We start from the raw sequence: 13,757 nt of genomic DNA, 5'->3' as shown, positions 1-13,757 counted from the left end.
AGCAATAATAGTAGACAAGCAACACCACACAATTGTCATTTTACCCCAAGCCCCACACCGTCTCCATGCTCTAATAAACCCATATCCCCTCCAGTCTTTTCCTGTATTCATCGCCTTCCATTAACCACACTTTTCTACATTTAATCAGGTTTCCCATCCTAACCAATACATATACAATCAAAGCCCCATTCAACAAACCACATACCAAGCCACTCTCAATTGGCCACATCCTCCCATCCACAAGTAGTACATACATACATACCTACAGGAGAACCACCAACCACACCAACCACCAATCCCAAAAACAAAACACATCCCCTTCGATCCCCACCGAATCACAACTCATCCACTCAAAATTCCCCAAATAATAAATCCGTCTCCATCCTCCAACAGCCGTGGAAAAGCGGTCCCCCGATCAAGCCCCACGCTATACCCTAACCGGTATCCCGGCCGCGGCAGAGCGCTTTGCCCGTCGCTGGCTTCTTTTTTTCACCACGACCACATCATCCCGTCTAGACTTGGACCCCTGCGCGGTGGATCGAGATTTGCAGATTTGATCGGAGTCCGGTGGAGAGATTAGCTGTCAGAATTTAGATCGAGTTAACTTTAAAGGAGGATGGGGGTGGGGCGTCTGGGGTATATTGTTTTTTGTTTGGAGCTTTCCCCAGACTAGGACTTGACCTGAAGGTATACCTAGGTTCACTTAACGTGTGTGGACTTGGGAGTTGAGTTTACCCTACTCTCCTGATTCCTGTGTCTACTTGCAGCCACAGTCTCTCTTTCTGAAACTATATTTACTTCTATATGGCAGGGAAGATTGAAAACCGGAAAGGAAAATCATCATATTCGCGTCCGAGCCCCATCACAAAAAACACTAACAAGACAAATAAAACGCTCGTCCGCATGGCAGCATAAAAAACTAGGTATCTATGACAAAACCACACACTTTTTTAAATTCCCGGGAAGATAGCTGATTCCCATCAAAACTCAATGACAAGAAAAGAAGAAGAAGAAGAAGATATCCATCAGCCTGCAATGCAATGCTTACTCGCTTAGTGCGAGCCATTAGACTTAGCCGCGCGCAGAGCACGACGAGCACGCACACCATCGGCAAGATCATTCAGCACATCAACCGTCATCTCCCAGTTGATGCAAGCATCGGTGATACTGACACCCTTGAGAAGAGCAGCAGGTCCCTCGGGGGGAACCTTCTGGTTACCCTCGTAGATATTAGACTCGATCATGACGCCGACGATAGCAGACTCGCCCTCGCGCAGCTGATCAGCAACCTCCTTCGCGACAATAGGCTGGTTAAGATGGTTCTTCTTCGAGTTGCCGTGGGAGCAATCCACCATCATAACCTCACGCTGCTTCTTCGCGCGAAGAGCCTCACGCGCACCACGAATACTCTCCCGATCATAGTTAGTACCCTTGTTACCACCACGCAAGATAACGAAACCATGCTCGTTACCAGCAGTCTTGGTGATAGCCGCAAGACCCTGCTTGGTGACACCAAGGAAACGGTGCGGGTGAGCCGCAGCACCGATCGCATCAATAGCAACGCCCAGATTTCCGTCCGTGCCGTTCTTGTAGCCGATGGGGAAAGACAGGCCCGAGGCCAGTTCGCGGTGGAGCTGGGACTCGGTGGTGCGGGCGCCGATAGCGCCGAGGGAGATCAGGTCGGCCAGGAACTGGGGGAGATGGTGTCGAGCATTTCGGAGGCGATGGGGAGGCCGGTGCTGGTGAGGTCGACGTAGAGCTTGCGGGAGACGCGCAGGCCCTTGTTGATGTTGTAGGACTCGTCGATGTCCGGATCGTTGATTAGTCCCTTCCAGCCGACGGTTGTGCGGGGCTTCTCGAGGTAGGCGCGCATGATGATGCACAGGTCCTTGTTCAGCTTGCCTTCGAGCTCCTTCAGGCGACGGGCGTACTCGAGGGCAGTGTCGGGGTCGTGGATGGAGCAGGGGCCGACCATGACGAGGAGACGGTCATCGCGCTGCTCGATGATCTCGATGGCTTCATTGCGGCCGGCGCGGACGGTCTGGATGGCACGCTCGGGCTGGATAAGGGAGAAGGGATTAGTTGAAGGACTTTTGATTGATTTCAAATAGAAGTTTTATTTGTTTCGGCGTGGTGATAGCGATGGTTCTCGCAACGAAAGGCGGGGTGTTGCAAGAAAAAAAAAATGACTCACCGCGGGGATCTCGGTCTGAAGGAACTGAGGCGACAGCAGAGGGTCGTAGCCGAGGACTGAAGCGGAGGAAACAGAATTAGTTGGTTCATGTTGAGGCATTGGATCTCAATTGAGAAAAGACCAGACAAAACACATACCACGAGTGTCCTCATTCACTTCGGTGGTGTTGACGAGAGGCATGGCGGGGATCGTCAATTGTACTGTGATGCGAAAATGAATATACTGGTTGACAGGTGGGAGGAATAGGGTGGAGGGTAATTGAATGATCTCAAGCTTGTAGACTGAGAAATCCGACAAGACCAAAACCAGAATTGCACTAGACTCACCTTTTTGAAGATGTTTTTTTACAAGAGTGTTAAAGAGAAGCCAGCGAGTGTGGACGAGAGTAAAAAAAGGCCGATGGCAAAAAGTGGGCCTCAGATTTGATTCCGCGGTGGATTTTCGGCGAGCGGCTGGCTCCTTTTTGGGTTTCTTGCCAACGAGGAACTGGCAGGGCAGAAGAGTAAAGAGCTTCTATACAATGAAGATCTTAGAGGGAAAGAAATGTTTATGAGATGGAAAATATCTCTTTAATATATACACCCCTCTCACTCCTGTATGATCGGTCAGATTGCCCAATCCCCCCTCTCCTTACAACAAACAAATAATTTCTCAATTTCTGCAAGGTCGTCCGATATCGTCCTCGTCCTCGTTCAACACCTCGGATCCACCGAGCCAATCACATGGCCCGCAATGCACTCGTTGTGACTTGCTGCAGACACACGCACTCCTCCCTTGGGAAGTTGGGCCTTCAGACACTGGTCGTGCAACCAAGTCAGATCAGTCAGATCGGAATCTTGCCAATGGTTCAAAGATCATACTCCGTGGAATCTAGCCCTCTCCGCCAGATTGCCACACTCTTCTTCAGGCCCCGTCCAGGTGTAACCAACACCTTGCAAACCACACGACAAGCACATTGAGAGACAATCGTACAATCTGATAGATGTCAGATACCCCCATTTGGACTCGGTCGGTCACGTCATAGACCAGAGTCTGGTGTCAGGATGTCAAGCATAGGGCGCCGCTCGATCTGTGGAGCGGATCAGCCCTTCATGGAGGTTAGCTAGTTGAGACGAAATACGGGGATCAGAGGAGAATTGAAGTCCATAGCTGAAATATCTATTGTCAATTGACAGTCTTAAAGCTGCCACGATTGAAGCTACTGCGCTCTTGTGTCAGGTAACCAGGACAAGGAGAATGTCCAGATGCAAAAGTATACGAGGGACTGTACAACCCCGACTCATGTGACCTGCCCGAGTATACGAACTATTCGGACATTTAGTATACATCTTCAAGTGAGAGACAATTCATCTTATCGTAGTTTCTTAATCTTCTCGACGTCAATTCTCCTCTAAATATACCCGAGATTCATCCGATCGCGTCCCAAGGCCAACTTCTAAACTAAATGGGATTGCTTATTGCTAAGGTTAGAAGCAGCCACTCCACAAGCAGAGCAGAAGTCGGGGGATCCGCCCTGACGGCAACTGCCGTATTCAGCTCTCCACCTTTTTAATTAGTGAATTCTGGTCCCCTTACTTCCCCAGGCTATCTCCGAGTTCCTTCAAGCTTCCTCCTCTCGAGCTGGCCACTCTTGGAGCTCTTCCTTCTTCCCACTTCCACCCATCATGTTCATCCAGTCCCTCAAGCGCCCTCGCGACGAGGACCTGGAGTTGCTCGGCGCAAATGAGTCTAGGGTAAGTCTTACCTTGGCCCGGTCCCATGAGCACGTCAAAGCGCGTCCCGTCGCGTCCTACAGCATGCATACTCGCATTTTCCCCTACTACTTATCGCGGTCTTACTCTTGCTCTTGCTTTTGCTAACAACTCAATCGAAATATCCAGAGGCTCCGCCCATGGCACTCCATCCCCGAAGCGCGTTCCGAATACACAGCCGATCACGACCAGTCGCTGCGCTTTCGCTCCTCCAATTTAACTCCCATCGACTCCTCGGACGATGAACGGGAATTCAGGAAACAAGGTGCACCAGTCCTGGGCGCAGGCCATCCCGACAAGGCCAAGTCGGCGCATGGACACCGGCCCCCAATGCTGCACCTCGGCGCCGAGGGCAACATGGCAAACAACTTGCGCCCTGTCTTGGCCAGCGGCGACAATCTATCACCATGGCTGCAGCCTGGCAGTGTGCAACCCTCACCAATTCCACACCAGCTAGTCAACCAGTTCCTGACTATCAATGGCGTGCCAACCACTACTCCTACGCACGGCTACTTCCCAGCCGACGCCTCGCCTGTCCTAGCTACACCACAGCATCTACATGTGACGGGGGACATGGCAGGTACCAATGTGATTTCCCCAGGGATACCCACTCCGACCAGTGACAATGATGACGCGGTTATGGGTACACCTGAGAATATTGGGGATGCAGACGCGGACGCGGAAATGGGCGACTACTTCCCGCCCAGCTTTACCCAGACTGACTCACCTGCACCCTCGACTGGCTTTTCAGGTGTATACCAGCAAGCGCCGCCTGTCGTTGATAATCATCACACTTCCACGTGCACTGCAGCCCCACGCCGACGATCCCCTCTCGTCATGGGCTACCGTGCAGATTGCAATAAGTGTCGATGCAAGGTACCCGGGCACTATAGCCACATTCGCGCTTGATACTAGAGTGCGGTGTGTGGTGCTATCAGAGGTGTCGATGACTGCTTCTGTATCTGCTTTTTCTCTTTCTTTTCATTATGTACAATACCTTTTTTCGCTGGCGTGATGTCTACCAGGCCATGGGCATATGATTTCCTGGGAATGGCGTTTTTCTTTGTTCTTCCGGGATGATGGGGGTGGGATGGCTTGCGGTTTCTGGAGTTTTGCTTACCAAGGGCTTGTTGTTTTCTTTCATGGTCTGGCTGGGTCAATACTGAGGCCCGAGGGTGCTCGGAGGTAAAATCGAACAATGAATGGCAGGTCCATCGTTCTCCTCGAGTCCTTGGGGTTCGCATGTATTTCAATTATTGAATATGAGTATTATTCAATTCGAGCTTCTGTAATAGGAATTCTACTTTTATAGGTAAATAATTTACGCGACGTATTAACTGTGTTTACCGTTGTTAACTAGTTAAGTGGATATATATCTCTGACTAACCATCAAGCATGGCCCGCGGAGCGCGTCCTTACCCAGCCGCGGAGGGCCAGAAATGAATAGCTCGGTAAGTGTACCGTGGAAAAAAAAGGCACATTTAAATCATTTCAAATGTTAACATCTATCGACATTAAATCGACAATAGGTCAAGGTTGATTAAGAAATCCCAAAAAGAAAAACACAAAAAGAAATGCTCACTGCCAGATTTGAACTAGCGACTTCGTGATTACTAGTCACGCACTCTACCAACTGAGTTAAGCGAGCTAGTATGATTGGTCGGCGATTATTTGGTATAGGAGGTAGGGATATGCGAGTATGTGCACTTTAGACTGCCTCTTCGTTTTTCATTCGTGGGTTAGTGATGTTATGTACCTACTAAAGCTGGGTAGAATATGTATGTATGAGATCGATATCAACGACAGTACATAGTGCGCAAGGCATGGTACTGCTGTGATTACCCCGCCTTCCCTCTTAAATCACTAAGGTTCACCAGATAGATACTGCAACCTCTACAGTGCCATACTCCAGACAGTTTCTTCATTGTTTGTAGTGTAGCCCCGCACACTATCACCTCAAGAGCCCACCGTTATCTCCGCTACATTATTACCGAAGCACGCAAAAGCAAAAGACTTGGGTTAGATCAGGATGCGTGGACCAAGACGCAATAGAAAGATGGTACATAACCTAGCCAGCGATTAGGGATGACTCTTGAGCCTAGAGAAGAACTAGCCTTCCTATACTAAGCTGCAAAGCCTAAATCCACCGTCGAGCAACGGCCAAATCACCCTGACACCAAAGATACCAAACTGCAGCCCCCTGCTTTGTTATAGAGAAGAATACGGACACTCTTGTCTCACGCAGAACCCCAGAGACGATGTTATAACATCAACGAAGATGATGTACCCGAAGCTACTTTGATCATCGCCATCGACGCCTGGCAAGAACAAGAAAGGCCAAAAATAGAAGTGACGTGAAAGTGACGGATAAATTCAACTGCCTCATACTTTCACGCCGAATTAATAGTCTTTCATTGTTTCTAGAAGTTCTAGATTATTCGAAATCAAGTGTGGTTAGGTCTTTGTTCTGTTTCAAAGAAAGGTCAAACGCGGAGTTGGAGACGCCTTTGTCTTGTCTCGGACCTTCACCTTTTTGACCGGCAACATCAAACATTCGACGTTTATCTTCCACACTCACCCCCACAAACATTTTCTGTCTCTCTTCTCGATATTTCCCTCTTCATCTTCCTGACTCACCCTCATCCCAGACCGCCTTTCCACCGCCTTTCTTCAAGACCTTTCCCATCCAATCACCAATATGCAGCGATCCCTGATGAAGCGGCAGAAGAAGCGAAAGGACAAGCCAGTCCAAGCTCAGCTCCCTATCCCGGTAAGTCTGAATCCTCAAAGAGCAGTCTGTTTTTCTGCCTTTTGGAGAGCTTGAAATATTTCCCACGCTCACTTACTCCTCTCCTCTCCGCCATCCTCACACACCTACTTTCCCAGGATCAGGAAACATGATCTGCCACACAACACAGTGCGCTAATCAAAAGTCTAAGGAATACTCTCCCATGGACCTGGACCATAGAGAGTCATGCCATCCGCCTGATCACTTGAAGACCGACGGCGATGCCACTGCTGTCGAAGAGGCTCCTTTCCGTACATTCCCAATCGGAATCTATAACAACGGCTTCATCAAGCCTGAAGATATCGAAGCTTTCGACGACAAATGGGTCTTTGTCGCATGCCCCAAATCCACCTTCAAATGCCCACACTGCATGAACCACGTCTACCATATCGGATGTCTAGTAGTCTCCGTCTGCGGCGTACTCTCAACCACCGGCCACACTCCCCGCTCCTCAATCGGCATCTTCTTCGGCCGCCAGAACAAGAAGAACCTGGCCGTCGAGCTGGACGGTGATAAGCACACTGCGCAGACCGCCGAGCTCAAGGCTTGTCTGGAGGCCCTGACTCGCGTTTTCGTCCTGAATACCAACTGGCAGATCGACCCGCCCAAGAACAACGAGATGACTTACCCGCTCCACTCCCTCGTCATCAAGACCGACTCGGACTATGTCGTCAAGGGCATGACGGAGTGGCTGCCAAAGTGGAAGGAGAATGGTTGGAAGAAGACCAGTGGTCACGCCATTGCGAACGCAGAGCTGTGGCGGATCATTGATGCTATACTCAAGCAGCTGGAGTATGATATGAAGGTCCAGTTCTGGTATGTTCCCCGCGACAAGAACCAGATTGCCTTCAATATGGCCAAGGAAGTCCTCGGCGAGACTTGAATCGGAGGCCACACCCTGTCTTCATGCGCCATTTACCAGCACATGGTTTATGCGCTCGTTATTTGCTCTTTTTTGTCCTTGGGGTATGGGCGGCGTTAATTCGGTATTTTTTCGGGAAGCATTTTGCTTATGGGATGAAGGCGCTGGATCGACGAACCGACGGATCAGCAGAGCAACTCTATCATGTATGCTTATGAGAACTAGCGCAATGAAACTCAAAATCTGGACCCTTTAGCTTACATATTCCCTCGGAAATATTAGACGAGGGACGGTACTTTCGGTGCCGGACCGGCCGATCTGTATGTAGCCTACTTAAGCGATACTATTCAACCAATGACAATCTCGGGAGCACCGCCGCATCGACGTCAACATGAAGAATTAAAGTTAGTCATTTGGAGCCACGCAATCTACACCAGATGACCTTTTACCGTACCAGTAGTAGTAGGCATTCTTATATAAGAGGATGTAAGACTGCAGCTTACTCACGTAGATGACATTACTCTCTCGTACATCCTATCCTACCCAGAGAATTATCACAAGCTCTACTTCAAGATGCAGAAATCAACAAGCACGCGCGGCCCGCTCAGCGCCAAAGATATCGAGTTGGCACGTATGCCATGCTATGTAAAATGCGAATATTTAAACACTGGTACGCGCCACTTGGCTTACATCATGATATTCATCTCCCTCACCCTACACCCCGGACTTATACTGATGGCCTTTCTTCTGCTCAGATGTTTCATTCCCCAGTGAATGTGATCTATGCTTCGAAAACATGGAGGCTGCCTCCATGTTCCGCCAGTTACCGTGTGGCCATATATTCCATAAGCCATGCATAGATTCATGGATTCTCTCGCGTGATGCGAGTTGTCCCTGGTGTAGGAAAACATTTTATGATTTGCGGGGTTTGAAGGTCTCAAGGACTCACATGATGGATTGTGGGAGGATGAGGATGATTCCTCAGAATCATGTGAATAGTACTTGGCATATTCCGCGTTGGATTAAGAAGGGACTTCATGTTGGGTAGACCTTCGTGAGGCTTATATTAATTGATTATACTGGGGGTTTTTTTGGGAGGGATGATTGGTGGGTTATGGTTTGGTTTGTCTCTGAGCATTGTGGGGACTTGAGCCTGTTTACTAGCCATGCTGTTTGAGGGATTATAATATCCTTTCCTTAGTCTGTACCCGGAATTTAGGACCATCTTGAGATGAGGAGGATCATGAGAAAATTATATCATTCTTTTCAGGACAAAGGGTCTGCGTGTCTCTTATGATTGGAATTGATCGACCCGTCGGAAAGTCTCACTTGATATTTGCAGCAATAAAAAAGTACCCAACGGTAGGTTCATGAAGTTCGTTTGGTATCCAAATGAAATTTGGAATCGTATGGCTTATACTCTGTCGCCATAAATGGGGAAGCCCTTTCGTCCAGACTATCCTTCAACAACCGTCAAATCTCTCACTCGACCATACCCACTATACCCAACCCCTCTCAAATTCCACTGCGAATGCTCGCACTCCTGCGAATTAAGTCCTGCATCCGTGGCGCAACTCAAAATCTCCCGTTGTACACCAGGGGGCAACTTAAGGTTCGCCGTCCACAATGCCCAGCTCCACTTCATACTCTTCTCCGAGTCGTTTAATTGCGCATCTACCCACGAGTCACCACCATCTCCGGACACCTGAACACGAGTTACAGGTCCACTCACACCTTGTGGAATAGCATAACCCTTTACTTGAACTGTACCGGTCGAGGATAATGTCACCGTCTCGCCATCAGCTGGAACCGCGATGGCAGAATTGATCGGGATGTCGTACATGGGTGGAGTCTCCTCCCAATACTTCTTCGCAGATTCAGTGTCCACGGCCGCCGGAGGAAGGACTTTGTAATCGCGTTGTTGGTAGATATTGCGTGACTCGTGGTCTTGGATTATGATATGGTCAAGCCATTTTACCCATCGAACACCCACGATACCGGGGAGAACGACGCGAACGGGATACCCGTGATTGCTCTCAAGAGTGGTATCATTTACCTATGATATAGAGACCCGTTAATGATTACCATATCAAACAAGATCAAGCCGGGAAGAGAAAGATCAAGAGTCTCACTTCAAGTGCTAGAATAGCATCCCTTTCAATCTCCAGACACATCCCCAGCGGAACGCTAGCCTCAAACCACTCCTCTTCTTGACACTTTGCCTGATAAGAAGCAAATGCTACATGGAATTCACGAGTTGGATCAGTGACATCCACCCGTAAACCAGCATGGAGAATCACATCTCGAAGACGAGGCCCTTTCCATTTGCAATTCATGATCGCCGCATCGCCCCAGTCAATGCCCTGGACTTCTTTAATGAGCGTGCGCATCGTATGTCGTCTGTTTCCGGCGCATTCAAGTGCGCAGGTTACTTCATGTTGGGTGAATTCGGAACGTAGCTGGTTCACACTGAGTAATAGTGGGTTCTTGACAAGACCGCCGACGCGGATAAAGTGGCCTTCGTTGTTGATGTGGGGGATTGGACCGTGGTTACGGTCGTAGCTAATGTCTTGTGGAGTCAGAAAACTGTAGTCATTTGTTATTCGGGAATCTTCATTATACGATCATAACGTAGTGTGAGTTTGGATATGGTGTGCTGAGCTCTTGAACGTACTGATCCACCAGGACCTTTGCTGAAGGCTCCCGGTTTAGAGGCTGGTCAGAAGATTCGGCTTTCTTGGTGCTCTCTGGACTGGTCATTTTGCATCCTTCCACCCGAAATTATAGCCTTTGGGTATCCGTCCGATGTATGGTCTGCGATCGTACATGATTGACCATATGCACAATGTCTTTATTCATGACGTCATCGGACGATACAATATGTAATCCTGGACGATGAGGGGAACAGTATAGCTCCTTATCCGTTATCGCCGAAGAGCAACGCTTTAAGTGAGCAAGAATTTTATTCCACGGCAATTTAAACTTCTTGATTTTGACCTCGGGGATCTCTGGTTCACTCATGGACCCCTACTGGGAGCTTGAGCATCTGTGCATCAGGTTTTGAAAATCGACATTATCCCAATTTTATGGTTACATGCAGCTCATGCCAGGACCATATACAACAGAATTGATACAGAGAGTCCATGTTTCCATCTTGGAAACCGCACACAGTATTCTGCTGCTGTGAGCAATCCAAATTGTAGCTTTTCGATGTCTATAGGTGACTGATCACCCTGGAGTTTCCAATTAGCAATGAATCCCCCCCACTGATCAACATCCTCCTGCCTGGGATCTGCATACTGTATATTCTCCATGGAGATATAAATTTCTAGATTATGGTTATCTTCCACTGCCAGTATAATTCTTAATTCCGACCACTTCGGCTTGAGTCCCGAAGACCCGATCCGAAGATCACATAAGCAGCCGAGTCGGCTCGCAGTGGGGGAATCGACGGGAGATGCAAACTGGTTGTATATTGTTTCTTTCTAGAAACATAGAGTTGAAATCATAGATGATTTGTATATGGTATTCATATTCTATCGGTATATCAGTGTTAAAAAAAGAGTTTGATCTAGTGACCCATGGAGTTGCGTTGCCTCTTTCATCTTCTTGCGGGAGAGCCCTTAACCGAGATTTCGTGCCGGGCCCGCTGGACGTCCAACGACGGGAGTGGCCAACTCTGTCTACTTCCGAAACCCGGGGTTGCTCCCGGCATTTCCCTTAAGATCCGCTTGCCGCGGAGAGGATGGCTTGGGGAATTTTTGGTTGCTTGAATTGCTTTTAGTCTTTTTGATTCTTTCTTTCTTCATTCTCTTTCATCCTCACGGTCATTGTGTATAGTGTACAGAACGAGTCCAATTCTACCCCTCGGACACACGACAGCATCGCAATTGCACTCGCGACCAGTCACCGAGAATCCACCGAGTAAATCAGCTAGCTCGGCGATATCTACACACTTCACCGAACTTCAACAAATCCACTCGCAGTCATGGCCTCACCAATCCCCCGTGGCCTCAAGCAGGTGCTCCAGAAGACCCCCAACGACATTGTCATTCTGTCCTCCCTGCGTACCCCCGTCACCCGTGCTAAGAAGGGTGGCTTCAAGGATGCCTACCCCGAAGAGCTGCTCTCCCATGTTCTCCGCGCCACATTGAAGGCCAACCCCAACCTCGACCCTGCCATGATCGAAGAGGTCACCATCGGCTCCGTATTGCAGGAGCTCGGTGGCGCCAAGGCCGGCCGCATGGCCCAGATCCACGCCGGTTTCCCTCACTCGGTGCCTTTCAACACTATCAACCGCCAGTGCTCGTCCGGTCTGGCCGCCATCACGGCTGTTTCCTACGGCATCCGCGCCGGTGCCATCAACGTCGGTGTCGGTGGTGGTATGGAGTCTATGACTCGCAACTACGGCTCCCGCGCCATCCCCACCGTCCTCTGGCCTGAGCTGAAGGACTCCCCCTCTAAGGATGCCCGGGACTGCATCATGCCTATGGGTATTACCTCTGAGAACGTCGCCTCGCGCTACGGTATCTCCCGCGCGGACCAGGACGCTTTTGCCGCTGCCTCGCACCACAAGGCCTCCGCCGCACAGAAGGCCGGCCGCTTCGACAGTGAGATCGTCCCCGTCACGACAAAGTCCTACTCCGCCGAGAACCCCGACGCTGCCCCCGAGGAGATCACCGTCTCCCAGGACGACGGTATCCGCCATAACATCTCCGTTGAGAAGATGGCCTCCCTCAAGCCCGCCTTCGCCGCTGACGGCGCCAGCACCGCCGGTAACAGTTCCCAGGTCAGCGACGGTGCCGCCGCCGCTCTGCTGATGCGCCGCTCTACCGCCGAGGAGCTTGGTCTGTCCGGCTCTATCAAGGCTCGTTGGGTCGCCACCGCCGTGGCTGGCTGTGCCCCCGATGAGATGGGTGTTGGTCCTGCCGTTGCTATCCCTAAGTTGCTCGCCAACACCGGTCTGAGTGTCGCCGATGTCGGTGTTTGGGAGATCAACGAGGCTTTCGCTTCCCAGGCTTTGTACAGTATCCGCAAGGTGGGCATTGACGAGGCCAAGGTTAACCCTAACGGCGGTGCTATTGCTATCGGTCACCCTCTCGGTGCTACCGGTGCCCGCCAGCTGGCTGATCTGCTGCCCGAGTTGGAGCGCAGTGGCCAGGATATTGGTGTGGTTAGCATGTGCATTGGTACCGGTATGGGTATGGCTGGTATGTTTGTTCGCGAGTAAAAAAAAGGCCTTTTTCGACGCTGGGGCTTTCTCCTTAATTGTTGTGTTTTTACTTTATGTTATACTATGATATGAGCGATGCATGTGTATATACATTTCGCGTACAATGATTCATTTTCAACTTCACTCCTTCCTTCAGTAGTGTCCGGGTGTTTTGTAATTGAAAGTAATATTCTTTATCTCAAAACTAAAGATCATCCCTATCCTAGTTGCCATGACCATTATCTACCAGGTCGAATAGCAAATCCTATACTCTTGATAATCTATTCGCAAGTCAATCAACAACATTAGTTCCGTAATTACTGGACACAGGCTCCATAATTATTTTGCGTTGGTAGGCTTAGATGGGCCTCTTATATCTCAGTCTCGATAAATGTGTTAAGTATCAGTCCTGGAATTCTCTTGAATGTGTGCCTACGCCAAAATGGATTCTGATATCACAAAGTATTGACCTAAGTGAGTCAATATACCACTGTCAGCTTATTATCACCTCATTAAAATCTTATACCCTCTTTATTATCACCTCACTCTTAAACATACATACTCTCACCTCTCTCTCCAAACTCCTAGGGAGACCTACCCCTTTGATACTAAACTTACTACGTTCCGCTTTATGCTCTATATGCTCAATTCTAGGTTTTCCTTACTCCTTTCTCAATTTGTTGGATTGCACGCCTAGCCCGCCAGATTTCTTGAAACTGGGCGGTCTCGGTAGTTGGGGTCAGAGAGTCGTCTGCAGGGCCATCGGGGGCAGCCTAGGCATGAAGGAAAGTGCTAGCGCCATAGGCATTGGGCCTGAGGAGGTCGCCTAGGCCCACGCAATCACGGAAAGGCTCTTAAATACAGGATCTACGATTGCTGTACAATGACTCGAACCTAAAGATATAGGGCCTGACGTTGCCCCTTCACTTTGCGGCAACGATGTTGCCGCA

At 49.6% G+C, this 13,757-nt stretch overlaps 6 protein-coding genes across 6 annotated transcripts; 4 read left to right on the top strand and 2 right to left on the bottom strand.

Moving 5' to 3' along the window:
• Positions 1-1,052: 1,052 nt before the first annotated feature.
• On the bottom strand, positions 1,053-2,721 carry N7473_010834 (3-deoxy-7-phosphoheptulonate synthase; the record flags this gene model as incomplete). Its single annotated transcript, XM_057156773.1, is given in 5 exon segments — positions 1,053-1,739; positions 1,754-2,059; positions 2,195-2,250; positions 2,332-2,394; positions 2,521-2,721. The coding sequence occupies 4 exon segments, from the start codon at positions 2,372-2,374 to the stop codon at positions 1,053-1,055; spliced, it is 1,092 nt and encodes a 363-aa protein (XP_057005428.1). The 5' UTR covers positions 2,375-2,394; positions 2,521-2,721.
• A 1,137-nt stretch (positions 2,722-3,858) lies between these two features.
• Positions 3,859-4,854, top strand: N7473_010833 (uncharacterized protein; the record flags this gene model as incomplete). The annotated part of the gene is made up of 2 exons (XM_057156772.1): positions 3,859-3,927; positions 4,075-4,854. The coding sequence occupies 2 exons, from the start codon at positions 3,859-3,861 to the stop codon at positions 4,852-4,854; spliced, it is 849 nt and encodes a 282-aa protein (XP_057005427.1).
• A 1,789-nt stretch (positions 4,855-6,643) lies between these two features.
• On the top strand, positions 6,644-7,616 carry N7473_010832 (uncharacterized protein; the record flags this gene model as incomplete). The annotated part of the gene is made up of 2 exons (XM_057156771.1): positions 6,644-6,715; positions 6,885-7,616. The coding sequence occupies 2 exons, from the start codon at positions 6,644-6,646 to the stop codon at positions 7,614-7,616; spliced, it is 804 nt and encodes a 267-aa protein (XP_057005426.1).
• A 515-nt stretch (positions 7,617-8,131) lies between these two features.
• Positions 8,132-8,835, top strand: N7473_010831 (uncharacterized protein). Its single transcript, XM_057156770.1, has 2 exons — positions 8,132-8,265; positions 8,351-8,835. The coding sequence occupies exons 1-2, from the start codon at positions 8,169-8,171 to the stop codon at positions 8,641-8,643; spliced, it is 390 nt and encodes a 129-aa protein (XP_057005425.1). The 5' UTR covers positions 8,132-8,168; the 3' UTR covers positions 8,644-8,835.
• Positions 8,836-9,051: 216 nt separating this feature from the next.
• On the bottom strand, positions 9,052-10,355 carry N7473_010830 (putative sulfite oxidase; the record flags this gene model as incomplete). The annotated part of the gene is made up of 3 exons (XM_057156769.1): positions 9,052-9,651; positions 9,728-10,157; positions 10,270-10,355. 3 exons carry the CDS (start codon positions 10,353-10,355, stop codon positions 9,052-9,054), a joined length of 1,116 nt encoding a protein of 371 aa, XP_057005424.1.
• A 1,228-nt stretch (positions 10,356-11,583) lies between these two features.
• On the top strand, positions 11,584-12,825 carry N7473_010829 (3-ketoacyl-CoA thiolase peroxisomal; the record flags this gene model as incomplete). Its single annotated transcript, XM_057156768.1, has 1 exon — positions 11,584-12,825. One exon carries the CDS (start codon positions 11,584-11,586, stop codon positions 12,823-12,825), a length of 1,242 nt encoding a protein of 413 aa, XP_057005423.1.
• Between the last annotated feature and the right edge of the window lie 932 nt (positions 12,826-13,757).

Source organism: Penicillium subrubescens (genome assembly GCF_028828155.1).
Source record: "Penicillium subrubescens strain IBT 31985 chromosome Unknown utg000007l_segment0_segment0, whole genome shotgun sequence".
In the NCBI taxonomy this organism is placed as follows: Eukaryota; Fungi; Ascomycota; class Eurotiomycetes; order Eurotiales; family Aspergillaceae; genus Penicillium; species Penicillium subrubescens.
The sequence above is the reverse complement of the archived record's forward strand: the minus strand, read 5'-3'. Positions and strand labels throughout refer to the sequence as shown.

Bases quoted from the DNA above. Each gene is read 5' to 3' on its own strand.
- N7473_010831 (XM_057156770.1), top strand. From the start codon at position 8,169: ATGCAGAAATCAACAAGCACGCGCGGCCCGCTCAGCGCCAAAGATATC. The intron at 8,266-8,350 runs GTACGCGCCACT...TCTTCTGCTCAG, and splicing joins ATGCGAATATTTAAACACTG to ATGTTTCATTCCCCAGTGAA.